This window comes from Euleptes europaea, chromosome 18 (assembly GCF_029931775.1).
Source record: "Euleptes europaea isolate rEulEur1 chromosome 18, rEulEur1.hap1, whole genome shotgun sequence".
Lineage (NCBI taxonomy): Eukaryota > Metazoa > Chordata > Lepidosauria > Squamata > Sphaerodactylidae > Euleptes > Euleptes europaea.
In genome coordinates this window covers 7,918,202-7,932,814 of record NC_079329.1, presented here as the reverse complement: position 1 = coordinate 7,932,814, position 14,613 = coordinate 7,918,202, and the positions used below count along the sequence as shown (strand labels likewise).

The window sequence follows — 14,613 nt, the reverse complement described above, 5'->3', positions numbered from 1 at the left end:
ACATCTGGCAGCAGGTAATGTGAAAGGCCTTTGTCTAAGACCCTGGAGACCTGCTGCCAGTCTGAGATGACAATATTGGCTTTGATGGACCAACGGACTGGTTCAGTATAAAGCAGCTTTCTGTGATCACGTCTTTCTTCTGACAGTAGGCAACTAGATGCATCTGGGGATCTCAGAAGCAGGGCATGAAGGCAGTGACCATGTGGAATAGAATCTCAGCATCTCTTAAAAAATCTCTCTCTTTTCAAGATATGCAAATGGACAGTTCTTGTTGCAACCCATCACTCAGGATAATCTTCATTCAAAGGGCCAGGTCAATAACAAATACTACTTTTGGAGAGGCTGGTGGCAAGTCTTACCGTTCTCTGCTTGCGACAGTGAAAATCCCAGTAGTCCCTTGGTAAGGGAGTCCGTTCTGTTTTTGCACTCTTTCTCTACTGTGAGCCCTGGAATATTTCATTGGTTTGTCATTGTTCCTTAGGGGAAAAGGGAGTCACAGAAGCTGTTCCCAGATCCCCGTTCAGGTAATTATTGCCTCCTGCTCTGAATGGAAAATGTGGATAAGGGGTTATAGCTCAGAGAGGTTATCTGTTTGGATTAATTCAACAAAACATCCACGAATGGACATAGCAGAGCTGAATCACCTAAAGTCACCACAATTCATTTGAATAGGCATGCCCACCAAATGCAGTTTCTGAGGTTTTAATTAATGATATTCCAAGGCTCTAGCCCTCATGATGCCATATAGCAGGGCCCCCAGTCTCAATGAAATCAGAGTGGGCGCATTTTGCAAATGTTATCATCCCCAGTACTCCCTCTTCCTCCCTTGTTGAATTGCAGCTTGTTCACATCTACCCACTTTTCTTGTGTGTGGCACTCTACTGGATACCTCCCTCCAATCAGATGAAATGAACACATTAATACATGAAGCTGCCTTATACTGAATCAGACCCTCGGTCCATCCAAGTCAGTATTGTCTACTCAGACCGGCAGCGGCTCTCCAGGGTCTCAGGCTGAGGTCTTTCACATCACCTACTTGCCTAGTCCCTTTAACTGGAGATGCTGGGGATTGAACCTGGGACCTTCTGCATGCCGAGCAGATGCTCTACCACTGAGCCACCGCCCCTGCCACTGACAACTGCTCTTTGGGTGTGGCTCTCCAACCAGTTCCCTATCCACCTAACTATCCTAGAGTCCAGTCCGCAGTCTTCCAGTTTATCCATCACAACATCATGGGGAACCCTGCCAAAAGCTTTACTGAAATCCAGGTAAACAACATCGACATCCTTCCCATGATCCAGTAAGCCCATCACTTGTGATAGTTGCACACTTTCTCTTAGTTATAGATCTTTCCTGAGCTCTGTTCCTTCCCTACTAAAGATACTCATTAGTCTCTGGTGTTCTTATCTCCCAAATCTGATTTCCTAACACTTTGTAGGAACTCTGGGGGAAGAATTGTGTTAAATGTGTTGGCCAGAGCATGGGGTTCAATTTTATGACCTTGAAATTAATCAAGAAGATTTATCATACACATAAAAGCTCAGGTGTCAAAACAAAGGAGGAAGACCCAAAGTTCCCAGAATGAATTGGCAATTTGGGGAACCCCTTTTCACATGCTTCATGTTGTCACACATAAATCAGACTGTTGGTCCATAAAGGACAGTAGTGTGTACTCAGATTGGCAGTGGCTTTCCAGGGTCTCAGGTAAAGATACTTCACATCAACTACTATTTGGTCCTTTTAACTGGAGAGGTGGGGGATTGAACCTGGGACCTTCTGCGTGCAAAGCACAGGCTCTGCCATCGAGCCACAACCCATCCCCTGTCTGAGGAAGGCTGGGATAAATTAGCCTGGTCCTTGGACTGGTTAGACCAGGGGCGGGGAACCTTTTTTCTGCCAAGGGCCATTTGGATATTTATAACATCATTCGCGGGCCATACAAAATTATCAACTTAGAAATTAGCCAACCAAGCCCCAAGCCGGAGTTGCTTCTGCTCTGCATGGTCGGGGCCGGATTCTACAGCCGTCTCCTGTGACCTCCACCTGTAGGGTTGAAACGAGGACACACTGGCTAAGAACCCCCCCCCCCGTGAGCGCATTCTGGCCCTGCCCCCTTTAACCCCTCCATTGTTGCCACTTCCGCCCCCAGCCCTCTTGTAGTACAGAGGGAATACGTTTCTCCACGGCCCGGGTGGGAAAGGGTTAACACCGTTTCTTAGGTGGTCCTAGCAGCCCCATAGCTAACAACTCTTCTGAAAGTGGGGGAAAGAAGCTTCCTTTTCTCGGCAAAACAAACTCACATCTGCCTTGAATAGAGGCTATTTCTGTCTGCGGGAGGGGGCGGATTGCCAGTCTTAGATCCTTCTGAGCGAGAGATCTGCCAGGACCCACGAAGGGCCAGACCAAATGATTTCGCGGGCCTTAAACGGCCCCTGGGCCTGACGTTCCCCACCCATGGGTTAGACCATAACTAGGATGGTGGGAATAGAGTGGGTTGCCTATTATAGGTAGGGTGAATTGGAGGTCACCTTGAGATAGCACACAGTGATGGGCTGCTCCTGCAACAGCTCATTATTCATTGGATGGTGGGATACTATGGATTGCTCTTGGTGCTGAGCAGCATCAACCAAACCTTTCATTGTGTGTGTAGCATGTTGGAGAATGGAAGGAGTGGCAGTAGCAGTGGGCTACCTAGTGCATCGTGCCTATTTCTGAATGTTGAGGTCCCATTCATAGCTATGGTAGACCTTTCCTTCACAAATGTGTCCAAGTTTTTAGAAAACCATCCATATAGTAGCTATTGTTCCCCACATCTTTGGGAACTGAATTCCACAAGTGAATTATGTATTTGGGAACTATGCCATTGTGGAACCCGCACCAAGAATGTTCATAACCATATGGACTTGAAGCACCATCAGGAAGTTACTTGATTTTGTTGTGGTGGAACATAGGAAAGGATTAATTAATTCAACCATAAGAACACACCCAAAATCTGATGTACAAAATCAATTTTTACAGAAGTTTATATACCACAACTACTATCTAGCTAGTACATTTTTTTTGGTATTCCTTCAAGTAGCTCAGAGCAGGACACTTTGTTCTTCTTTCTCCATTTTATCCTCACGACAGCCTTGTGAGGTAGGTCAGACAAGGGATGGATCCAAAGTCATTTCAGGATGGTGAACCTGGATTTCCTAGCTACAACTCACTAACTGCTACACCACTCTGGGTCTCGTGGTGAGGGTCAGTAATTTCTGATGGTCATATTCATGTCCGTCCCACTCAGTAAAATCGGAGTAACAGATCCATATACAGGCATTCCTTGTTTTATTGCGCTTCGCTTTATTGCGCTTTGCAGAGAATGTGTTTTCGAGCCAGTCTATTGCCGCCATTTTCCCAAGAGCGTGTGCTCGCTTCTTGTCTCTGTGTCACATTTGGTAACTCTCACAATATTTCAAACTTTTTCATCATTGTTACAGTACGTTGCTTTTTTAGACATAATGCTATTACACACTTAATAGACTAGAGTGTAAACATGAACACATGAAGCTGCCTTATACTGAATCAGACCCTTGGTCCCTCAAAGTCAGTATTGTCTACTCAGATCGGCAGCGGCTCTCCAGAGTCTAAGGTATTCATGTCCCCTACATGCCTAGTCCCTTTAACTGGAGATGGCGGGGATGGAACTTGGCCCCTTCTGCATGCCAAGCAGATGATCCACCACTGAGCCACAGGCCCTCCCCTAACCTTTGTATGCACTGGGAAACCAAAAAAACCTGTCTGACTCACTTTATTGTGGTGGTCTGGAACCAAACCTCCAATATCTCCAAGGTATGCTTGCAGGCCATGCAATCTGATGCTACTGAACTCATTTGCCAAATATATATGAACCCCAACACTACATTCATGGGGCTCAAAGGGCTCTGGCTGTTTGAAGGCATCTTGTCAATGAACTCTCATGTGAATGACTCTCACATGAACAACAATTTTGAACTCTCAGATAAACAATAATTTGACAGTAGAAGAAATTTCACACATGTACTCCATTTGCAGCAACAGGGAAGAGTTTTTGCTTGCATTTCCATTTCCCCATGGCCTCCTTCATCTCTTGGTTCCTCAGGGCATAGATAAGGGGATTGAGGGCAGGGGTGGCCACCATGTAGAATAAGGAGGCTACCTTGTCCACCTGGGAGCTGGAGAAGGGCTTCAGGTACACAAAGACACAAGGCACATAGAAGAGGCTGACCACCATCAGGTGGGAGCTGCAAGTGGACAGAGCTTTCATGCCGGCCTTCCCGAAGTGGCCACAGGAGGTGACCAAGATCATGGCATATGACGCCAACAAGGCCAGGAAGCAGGGCAGGGTTAGCAGGCTGCTGTTGACCACCATGAGAATCTCGACAGCATAAGACTCCGTACAAGCTAGCTTGATCAATTGTGGCATGTCGCAGTAGAAATTGTCCAGCACGTTGGGACCGCAGAATGGCAATTGGGCAACTGCCACCATCTGAATGGTGGTATGAAGGAGGCCTCCTGCCCAGCAAAGCAAAAGGAGCCTGAGGCAAAGCTGCCGGTCCATGATGGCCGTGTATCTCAGTGGGTGGCAGATGGCCACATAGCGGTCATAGGCCATGAGAGTGAGGAGGAGCATCTCTGCTCCCCCAAAGAGGTGGAGGAAGAAGAACTGGGCCATGCAGCTGCCGTAGGAAATGGCATGGCCACAGTTTAACAAGTCAGCTGCTAACTTTGGAGCAGCTACTGATCCTAAGGACATATCTAGGAGTGCCAGATTGGCTAGGAAGAAATACATGGGGCAGTGGAGGAGCCGAGGCTCGGATTGCACCGTCACCATGATCAGGAAGTTGCCCAGGAGAATGGTGGTGCAGCAGGCCAAGACCAAGGTGGAAAGGCAGAGGTAGGAAATGCCGGAGCAGGAGAAGCCCAGTAAAACGAACTCTGAAATGGTGGATCCATTCATGACAATGGCTGGTTCTAGCAGGAGAAAAAGAGAGGGGATGATGAACACATGAAGCTGCCTTCTACTGATTCAGACCCTCTGTTCATCAAAGTCAGTATTGTCTACTCAGACCGGCAGCAGCTCTCCAGGGTCTCAGGCAGAGGTCTTTCATATCACCTGCCTGCCTAGTTCCTTTAACTGGAGATGCCGGGGATTGAACCTGGGACCTTCTGCATGCCAAGCATGTGACTGAGTCACAACCCCTTCCCAATGTTTGACTTTCCTTCAGCCCTGCCCTTCCACTCTACTATACTACATTCTACATTGAGTCTGAATAGCCCAGACCAGCCCAGGTTGTCAGAGTTTGAAAGCTATGCAGGTTCGGCCGTTGTTAGTCCTTGGATGGGAAACCATCAAAGAAGACTGGAGTTGCTATGTGGAGGAAGGCAATGGCAAACCCCCTTGAGAGGTGACCATAAGTCAGTTGCAGCTTAATTCTTACACTAGTAAATACTAGGGTCAGGGCTGACAGTGTGTGACTGGCCCTAGGTTACCCAGCAAGCTTCCATGGCATGAGTGGGGATTTGAAACTGGGTTTCCCAGGCCCTAGTTTGACCCCTTAACCACTACACCAGGCTGTACATGACTACCTGTATAAATTAGGCAAATTCATTTCAGTTACTTACTGACCCATCATTTTTGTTCTAATCAGAAAGGAGAAGAGGTGATGCAGAGTACAGAAACACCACTCTAGTGCAACTGTAAATTCTTTCTGGCTGTAGCTTCTGGGATTTCTCTGCATTTCAAGCCTCCTCAAGGACTAGAAACATGTCTTTAAAGAAAATGTTATCCAGAAGCTGAATTCTATGCCTAGGCCAAAATTCTGTGCCCATGCTTAAAAAATATGGGGATTCTACAGCAACTGGCACAAGGATAATATGGACCCCTGCCTAGCACCTTCTTACTGGAGACTTTTTGAGGCAGATAAAAACTTTTCTGTTTTTTATAAAGTGATTTCTAGATTTTCATGAATTACAGGCATGTGTCTGGTGGCTTGTTGTTCTTAGTTGGTTGACTCTTTTGTTTCACCAGTTTTAATGAATTGTGGTGCTTTCCGTACTTTTCTGATTTGATTGTACGTCACTTGGAGTGCTAACTGAAAAGCAACTCAGTTTTTAGAAATGATTGCTACAGCAATTCCCTCTGCACTGATCTGAATCGTGACTAAATGTAGATTAAGATCTTAAAATAAATGTGGCATCTGCAAGAAAAAGAAAGGCAATGGCAGGAAGAAAAGAAATTAAAAGAGTCATTCATACAAGTAACTATTCAAGTCAATACAAAGCGGATTCATGGCTGGTACCTTTAATTTCACCTACTGAAACTCCATCCCAAGACAATCCAACACCATTCGGGCTTTGAGATCTTTCAGAAAAAGCCAAAAAAGAGTGGGGAAAAGAAGAGGAAAGGGAATCCAGACCAGCAAAGGGAGAAATAGAGGCTGTGGTCCAGCTACCCTTGAGAAAACTGGAAAACGGATAGCTTGTGTGAAAAGGTTCTCTGTACAGTTATGAAAATGGAGTTAGCTTGAATGCTTTGTTCTCTGCCCCACCCAGTTCCCTCCAGCTCCTCTTGAAGCAGAGAGGAGGCAGGCCTTGGAGTTTCCCTTTATATGACTTTTCTACTTTAAATGCCTCTGCAAACAAAGTCTATGTGTTCACAAGGGTTTCAGTACCTTGGAGAGCGCCCGCTGCCGTTCAGTCTCAAAAGAGGATTATAAAAATCCAAAGGGGTTTTCAACTCGTTTTATGCAAAGGATCTATACAAAGGCCCATGTGACATCAGGAAGGGAGGGAGATTTCTTTCCCAGAGAGAAATGCCTTTGCCCGAGAGGTTAGTGCCAGACACAAATCTATGGTGAGACCACACTTGGAATATTGTGTACATTTCTGATCTCCGCACCTGAAAAAGGATGTTGTAGAGCTCGAAATGGTGCAGAAAAGAGCAACCAAAATGACCAAGGGGCTAGACTAGAGCAACTGCCCTGTGATGATTGGTTAAAACACTTAGGGCTAATGTAGAAAAAAGGCAAGTAAGGGGAGACGTGATAGAGGTCTATAAAATTATGAGTGATGTGGACAGCAAAAAAGCTTTTCTCCCTCTCCTGTAATCCTAGAATTCAGGGTCATTCACTGAAGCTGAAAGGTGGGAGATTCAAGAGAGACAAAAGAAAATACTTCTTCACACAGTGTGTTGTTTAATTTGTGGAACTCACTGCTACAGGATGTGATGATGGCTGCCAATTTGGAATCCCAGTGTGGTATAGTGGTTAAGAGTGGCGGACTCTCATCTGGAGAACAGGGTTCAATTCCCTGCTCCTCCACATGAAGACTTCTGGTTGACCTTTGGGCCAGTCACAGTTCTCTCTGAACTCGGGCTCACCTACATCATCAAGACTACATTATCAAGACTCTGGCTTAGGGCTGTTTAGCTTGGAAAGAAGGCAGGTGAGGGGAGACATGATAGAGGTCTATAAAATTATGCATGGTTTGGAGAGAGTGGACAGGAAGAGGTTTTTCTCCCTCTCCCATAATACGAGAACACGGGGTCATCTGCTAAAGCTGGAGGGTGAGAGATTCAAAACAGATAAAAGGAAGTATTTTTTCACACAACACATAGTTAAATTGTGGAACTCCCTGCCCCAGGATGTGGTGATGGCTGCCAGCTTGGAGGGCTTTAAGAGGGGAGTGGACATGTTCATGGAGGAAAGGGGTATTCATGGCTATTAGTTGGAATGGATGCTGGTCATGCTGCATACCTATTCTCTCTAGTATCAGAGGAGCATGCCTATTATATTGGGTGCGGTGGAACACGGGCAGGACGGTGCTGCTGCAGTCGTCTTGTTTGTGGCTTCCTAGAGGCCCCTGGTTGGCCACTGTGTGAGCAGACTGCTGGGCTTGATGGGCCTTGGTCTGATCCAGCAGGGCCTTTCTTATGTTCTTATGGGAGACACAGATTCGAATCCCTACTCTGTCACAGAAGATCATTTCTGGGTGACCGTGGGTCATTAACTCTCCCTTTCTGCCTAACCTACCTCACAGGGTGGTTGATGTAAGGATAAAATGGCAGACGGGAGTATTATGTTGTATGCTGCTTTGGGTCCTCGTTGGGGAGGAGAGCAAGGTATCAATAAAGAGAACAAATCAACGCAAGTGAGTAGCATCAAGTATTAGATGATCCCCCTTCTGATTTTGTGGGTGTGGAAAGTTTAGAGGCCGCCTTCCAAGATGTCTGACCCTTCCATTTTGTAGACTATCACTGCAATTTTATGCAGCTACTCCAGTCTAAGCCGATTGAAATGAATGGCTTTAGACTGGAGTAACTCTTCTTAGATTTGCACCATACATCAGAAGCGTGTTGTATATATTGGGTTTTGATACACAAAGCCTTGCCAAGAGAAGAAGTTGCTTTGGACATTGTTTTTGCTGTGCAATTTTAACATGGTTTGTTGCCCTCCTTATCTGTTGAACTGAACAAATCCCAACTAGTAGTGTAGTGGTTAAGAGTGGTGGTTTGGAGTGGTGGACTTTGACCTGGAGAACCGGGTTTGATTCCCCCACTCCTCCACATGAGCGGTGGAGGCTAATCTGGTGAACTGGATTTGTTTTCCCGCTCTTACACACGAAGCCAGCTGGGTGACCTTGGGCAAGTCACATTCTCCCAGCTTCACCTACCTCACAGGGTGTCTGTTGTGGGGAGGGAAGATGATCGTAAGCCGGTTTGATTCAGCCTTAAGTGGTAGAGAAAGTTGGCATATAAAAATCAACTCTTCTTCTTCATGCTGTTAAGTTGCAGCTGACATATGGCAACCCCATAGGGTTTTCAAGGCAAGAGATGTTCAGAGGCAGTTTGCCACTGCCTGCCTCTGTGTAGCAACCCTGGTATTCTTTGGTGGTCTCCCATCCAAGTACTAACCAGGGCTGGCCCTGCTTAGCTTCTGAGATCTGACAAAATCAGGCTTGGCTGGACTATCCAGTTCAGGCCAAGCAGACATCTAACCCAGATTAACATCAGGTGAACCACTGAGGCCTCTAGCAAAAAACCCTGGGAATTTGAGCAATCAGAAGATTTTTGTTGCTATTGTTGTTGTTGATATGAGCCATTCTCCCTGAACAGGGATGGAATTCCTAGAATCCTTTGCTTGGGAGATAGGATAAAACAATGAGTTGGAAAATGATTTGCAGCCTTGACTCCCCCACCCATCATCCAAATCTCTCTCGCCTTCTCTGCAAGAGCTCTCGGAAAGTGAACTTTCCTTCTCTGCTCCCTTGAGGCCACTTATGTGACTTGTTACTCTCACTTCCAGGCTACAAAAGAGCAGTCGATAGTCACATTTTAATAATTCCTTTCGTTGCAAAGCCTCTGAACATCACGTCACCAGCTTCTTCTGAACATCTAATCCATCTCAGCACATTGCTCCTTATGCCTGCTTGTTCTCTGCCTCAGAGCCGATCACCCTGATGACTCACAGCAGAACATAGACACGGCAGATCCTGTGTGGGCTGGACTGGATGCAAACTTTGGAGATCCGGTGGCTTTGTTAGTCCTGTATAGGCTGTGCATGTTAGACTGAAACCCACCAGAATGGTGGAAGCTAGACGGCAGAAAGCCTTGCCATGACCCGCTGGGCAGTTTCTGATGGACGTCTTGGTTGCTGATGTTCTTGCCCAGAAATGGTGGGTGGTGGTGGACCTAGCTCTGATCCATCACAGAGCCTCCTGTTTCCTTAAGCAACGACGTCTATGCAGATTCACTCAACACACATTATTATAACAGAAGTGGAATCTGCATTTTTACTTAGTAAAAACAACTTAGTTGGAGGACCACGAGGAACCCAGCAGAACACATGAAGGCAAACCCAGTCAACCCCTGTGGTAGGTGAATGGACATCTGCAAATGGACACCCAGATTGCAGCGGGCACAGCCAGGTAAGGGGGAAAGTAGTGAAAGCTAGATCACAACAGGTAGCAGTGCTAGCCTGTCTGTAGCAGTAGAGAAGAGCAAAAGTCTAGTAGCACCTTGAAAAAAATTTCTGGAAGGGTATGAGCTTTCGTGTGTCACAGCTCACTTCTTCGGATATCCACAGAAGGGAGCTGTGACTCACATAAGCTCACACCCTGCCAGAAAATGTTTCTCTAGATGGAAGGGCCTGCAGATGTTTTTGTGTCTCTTTTGAAAGGCAAAAAGGTAGATGGATGGATGGATGGATTGAGGGGAGAGGCAGAACAAAAGCAGCAGATATAACACTGTGGCTAAGGAAAAGAGCTGGTGTCTGGGATTCACATCTTGTCTGAAGGGGATCTCAAGCATGGGAGTCATAATACTGACCTCGCTTATAGAACAGTGGTAAAAATTACAACAAAATGATGTTCTAGACCACTGGTTCCCATCCGGGGGTCCGTGGACCCCCAGGGGTCCGCGAGAACTAAATTAAGGTCCGCGAAACAAAGTTATAAACCCATAATAAATTAATATTTTCAATTAAAAGTTCTCTATTATAAAAATATATTCAAATATTATTCTAATGTCTTAAGTTTAAGTCATTAAGTTTAAAGTTTATTTTCAAATTCTCTGAATTTTTATTTTGAACCTTGGGGTCCCTGCACCGAACAAAAAAGTCCTAGTGGTCCCTGGTCAAAAAAAGGTTGGGAACCACTGTTCTAGACAGATAAATCCCCCCAACACATCCCCACCATGTAAAGCTGTGTGATCTGTGTGTCTTCCTATCCATCTAGACTGTGATAAGATGACACATTTGGTTTTGGTCACAGGTAGAGAAACCCTAAAACCTAGATGTCAGGGCATTACTGATCCTGGCATGGTGCTGACGTACCTTCATGTTACTTTGGTGTGTGTGCATTACACTGGTGTAAGGCTTGTAGTGCCATCCTACTTGCCTGGGAGTAAACCCCATTGACTAGACTGAAACAGGATCCTGAGTGGATTGCTCTTTTAGTTGCTTTCTGAAGCAACTTACAGGCTGGCTTTAGGATTGTGCAGTCAATATCTGCCTTTCAACAGATCAAATGGGTAAATAGTGAGAGTTTAAATTTGCAGGGGACCAAAACCTTTTTCATGTCAGACTACATCAGCGTGGTGTAGTAGTTAAGAGCAGTGGTTTGGAGCCGGGGTTTGGAGTGGTGTAGTCTGATCTGGAGAACCGGGTTCGATTCCCCCACTCCTCCACATGAGCAGCGGAAGCTAATCTAGTGAACTGGATTTGTTTCCCCACTCCTCCACACGAAGCCAGCTGGGTGACCTTGGGCCAGTCACAACTCTCTTAGAACTCTCTCAACCCCACCTACCTCACAGGGTGTCTGTTGTGGGGACGGGGAGGGAAGGTGATTGTAAGCCGGTTTGATTTTTCCTTAAGAAAGTCAACATATAAAAACCAACTCTTCTTCTTCTTCTTCTTCTTCTTCTTCTTCTTCTTCTTCTTCTTCTTCTTCTTCTTCTTCTTCTTTTCAAAAATTAAAACTGCCAATCAGGGGTAAAAGGCAAGGTCTTGCATATTCATAAGGAACATTCATACATAGGCTTTTATAAGAAATAAAGGATTTGCAGGTGAATATTATCACAGAATTATTCAGTTTAATGCTGGGAGAAGATGTCTACTTGGGTGATATTCAGCCTGATCTTCTACTTAGCTACAGCAGTACTACCAGCACAGTCCTAAACAGAGTTACACCTCATATTGAGTCAGTAGCCACTATGAAGAAGTAATCAGTAAGTATAGATCAGTCCTTCAGTACAGGGAGGAAAATGTAAAGTGGCTCTTAATGAATCATGGCTAAACCTCTCATATAGGCTTGCCATTTGCCTGCCTGCAGTGAGTAAGCCCCCACCCTCGACCACAATCTCTTGCTGTCAAGAAATGGAGGATCGGGAGAGTAAAAATGTCATAAAGGGGCCTCCATATTGATGCTCCAGGAATTTTCCCGGTGTCTCTATGTTATTTACCATAGAAATCAGGGGAAATCCCTAGAGTGTCACCTAGAAGTGATGTTGCATTCTTCCCCAAATCCACCCTCCCCGAGCACCATTCTCAAAATCTCCAGGCATTTGCCAAGACAGTGCTGGCAACCTTAGTCTTGTTAGTAAAAGGTAAAGGTCCCCTGTGCAAGCACCGGGTCATTGCTGACCCATGGGGTGATGTCACATCTCGATGTTTCCAAGGCAGACTTTGTTTACGGGGTGGTTTGCCAGTGCCTTCCCCAGTCATCTTCCCTTTGCCCCCAGCAAGCTGGGTCCTCATTTTACCAACTTTGGAAGGATGGAAGGCCGAGTCAACCTCAAGCCGGCTACCTGGAACCGACTTCTGTCGGGATCGAACTCAGGTCATGAGCAGAGCTTGGACTGCAGTACTGCAGTTTACCACTCTGCGCCACAGGGGTTTATAATATGAGCAGCTCTTTTTACCTAAGTGTGCTTCCTGCCTTCCCGCCTTCCCTCCCTCCATCCATCCTTCCTTCCACTATACAGCTGCAAGGACTTTAAGTTACTTTTTCACCTTCAAGGACTTAAAGTCACACGGACGGTTGTTGCATCTTCAAGTGAAGGTTACACGTGTATTAGCACGTCATTGCATCAATTGTATAATGTTTTAAGTTTGTGTTGTGCTCTTCAGTACAATATATTGTTAGCAGCATAATTTTAGGTGTGTATTTATTGCCATAAGTGCCTGCGAATTCCAATAGCCACGAGTGGGGCACTAGTCCTAGTTTCGATTGCACAACCCCCAGGTGCTAGCTGGAGATCTTCTGCTATTACAACCGATCTTCAGCCGTAGAGATCAGCTCACCTAGAGAAAATTAGTACATGAACGAGATGCTTACAAACAAAGTGCAAAAAGTGATTATATAAACTACTAAGTAACATATAACACACATTTACACAAACAAGTGGATATACATATACTGTACATGACCTATAATGTAACAACAAATAAAGTGACAATTGTGCATGAAAGTTTCAAAATTGTCTCTATCCAGAGTACAATAAGTATTCTTGATTTGTAAGTTCATGTAGTCTTATTGACTACATCATCAAGACTACATCATCAAGACTCTGGCTTCAATAAGACTACATGAACTTACAAATCAAGAATACTTATTGTACTCTGGATAGAGACAATTTTGAAACTTTCATGCACAATTGTCACTTTATTTGTTGTTACATTATAGGTCATGTATATGTATATTCACTTGTTTGTGTAAATGTGTGTTATATGTTACTTAGTAGTTTATAAAATCACTTTTAGCACTTTGTTTGTAAGCATCTCGCTCCTGTACTAATTTTCTAATCTGTTGATACTAGTACAGTGGTGCCTTTTTTCTCCCCACCTAGAGAAAATGGCTGCTTTGGCCATTGGACTCTATGGCATTGAGGCCCCTCCCCTCCCCAAACCCCTCCCTCCTCTGACCCCACCCCAAAGACCTCCCCCCGTTGGTGAAGAGGGACCTGGCAACCCTACTTGTGAGACTGTTCCTTTACAACATGATTTTAAAAACTGCCCACTTTATCGCTCACAGGCACAAGACAATGCATTTCTCCTTAATCTATTTTATAATTCTCCCCCAAGTGTCCATCAACAAGGCATGAGCTGACCTGATGGAAGGGGAGAACCACACCACAGTGACTGAGTTTATCCTTCTGGGGTTGGCCGCCGATCCAGAGATGAAGCTTCTCCTCTTTGCTGTCTTCCTGGCAGTGTACGCCACCACTCTGGTAGGCAATTTTTTGATTGTAAGCCTAGTGGCTTTTGAGCCGACCCTCCACACTCCCATGTACTTCCTGTTGGGAAATCTGTCTCTCCTGGATTTCTGTTATTCCACCATCACTGCTCCCAAGATGCTGGTCGGCTTCCTGTTGAGGACTAGCACCATCACGTACGGAGGCTGCGTCTCCCAGATCTTCTTCTTCCACTTCGTTGGAGGCATCAAGATCTTCCTCCTGACCATCATGGCCTACGATCGCTACGTCGCCATCTTCCACCCGTTGCGCTACGCGGCCATCATGAATGGGACCGCCTGCGGTGGGTTCCTGGGGGCCTCTTGGGTCGGCGGCTTTGTCCACTCCATCGTTCAAGTGGCCATTGTTGTCCGGCTGCCCTTTTGCGGCCCCAACGTTCTGGATAATTTCTACTGCGATGTGCCTCAGGTGGTCAAACTGGCATGTGCCGATACTTTTGTGGTGGAGCTGCTCATGGTGTCCAACAATGGCCTGGTGACCTCGATGTGCTTTGTGGTGTTGCTGGTGTCGTACTCCATCCTACTGGCCAAGCTGAGGGCAGGTTCGGCTCCAGGCCGGAGCAAGGCTCTTTCCACGTGTGCTTCTCATATCACCGTGGTGACCCTGATTTTTGGGCCCTGCATCTACATCTATGCCCGTCCTTTCCGGAGCTTCCCGATGGACAAAGCCGTTGCCGTTCTCTACACTCTCCTCACGCCGGTCCTGAACCCTTTCATTTACACGCTGAGGAACAAAGATTTCCAAAGGGCCCTGGGAAAGCTCAGAGGAAGGAAGCAGAAATTAAGTCCCTGATCCCAGGTTGCTGGTTGACCTTGGGATGGTCATGCTCTCCCTCAGCCTCACTT

The 14,613-nt window shown here is 46.0% G+C and overlaps 2 protein-coding genes across 2 annotated transcripts; one reads left to right on the top strand and one right to left on the bottom strand.

Moving 5' to 3' along the window:
• Positions 1–4,030: 4,030 nt before the first annotated feature.
• LOC130490345 (olfactory receptor 4Q3-like) lies at positions 4,031–4,978 on the bottom strand. Its single transcript, XM_056864172.1, has one exon. The coding sequence runs from the start codon at positions 4,976–4,978 to the stop codon at positions 4,031–4,033; it is 948 nt and encodes a 315-aa protein (XP_056720150.1).
• Positions 4,979–13,627: 8,649 nt separating this feature from the next.
• On the top strand, positions 13,628–14,560 carry LOC130489584 (olfactory receptor 4D5-like). Its single transcript, XM_056863340.1, has one exon. The coding sequence runs from the start codon at positions 13,628–13,630 to the stop codon at positions 14,558–14,560; it is 933 nt and encodes a 310-aa protein (XP_056719318.1).
• Positions 14,561–14,613: the final 53 nt, after the last annotated feature.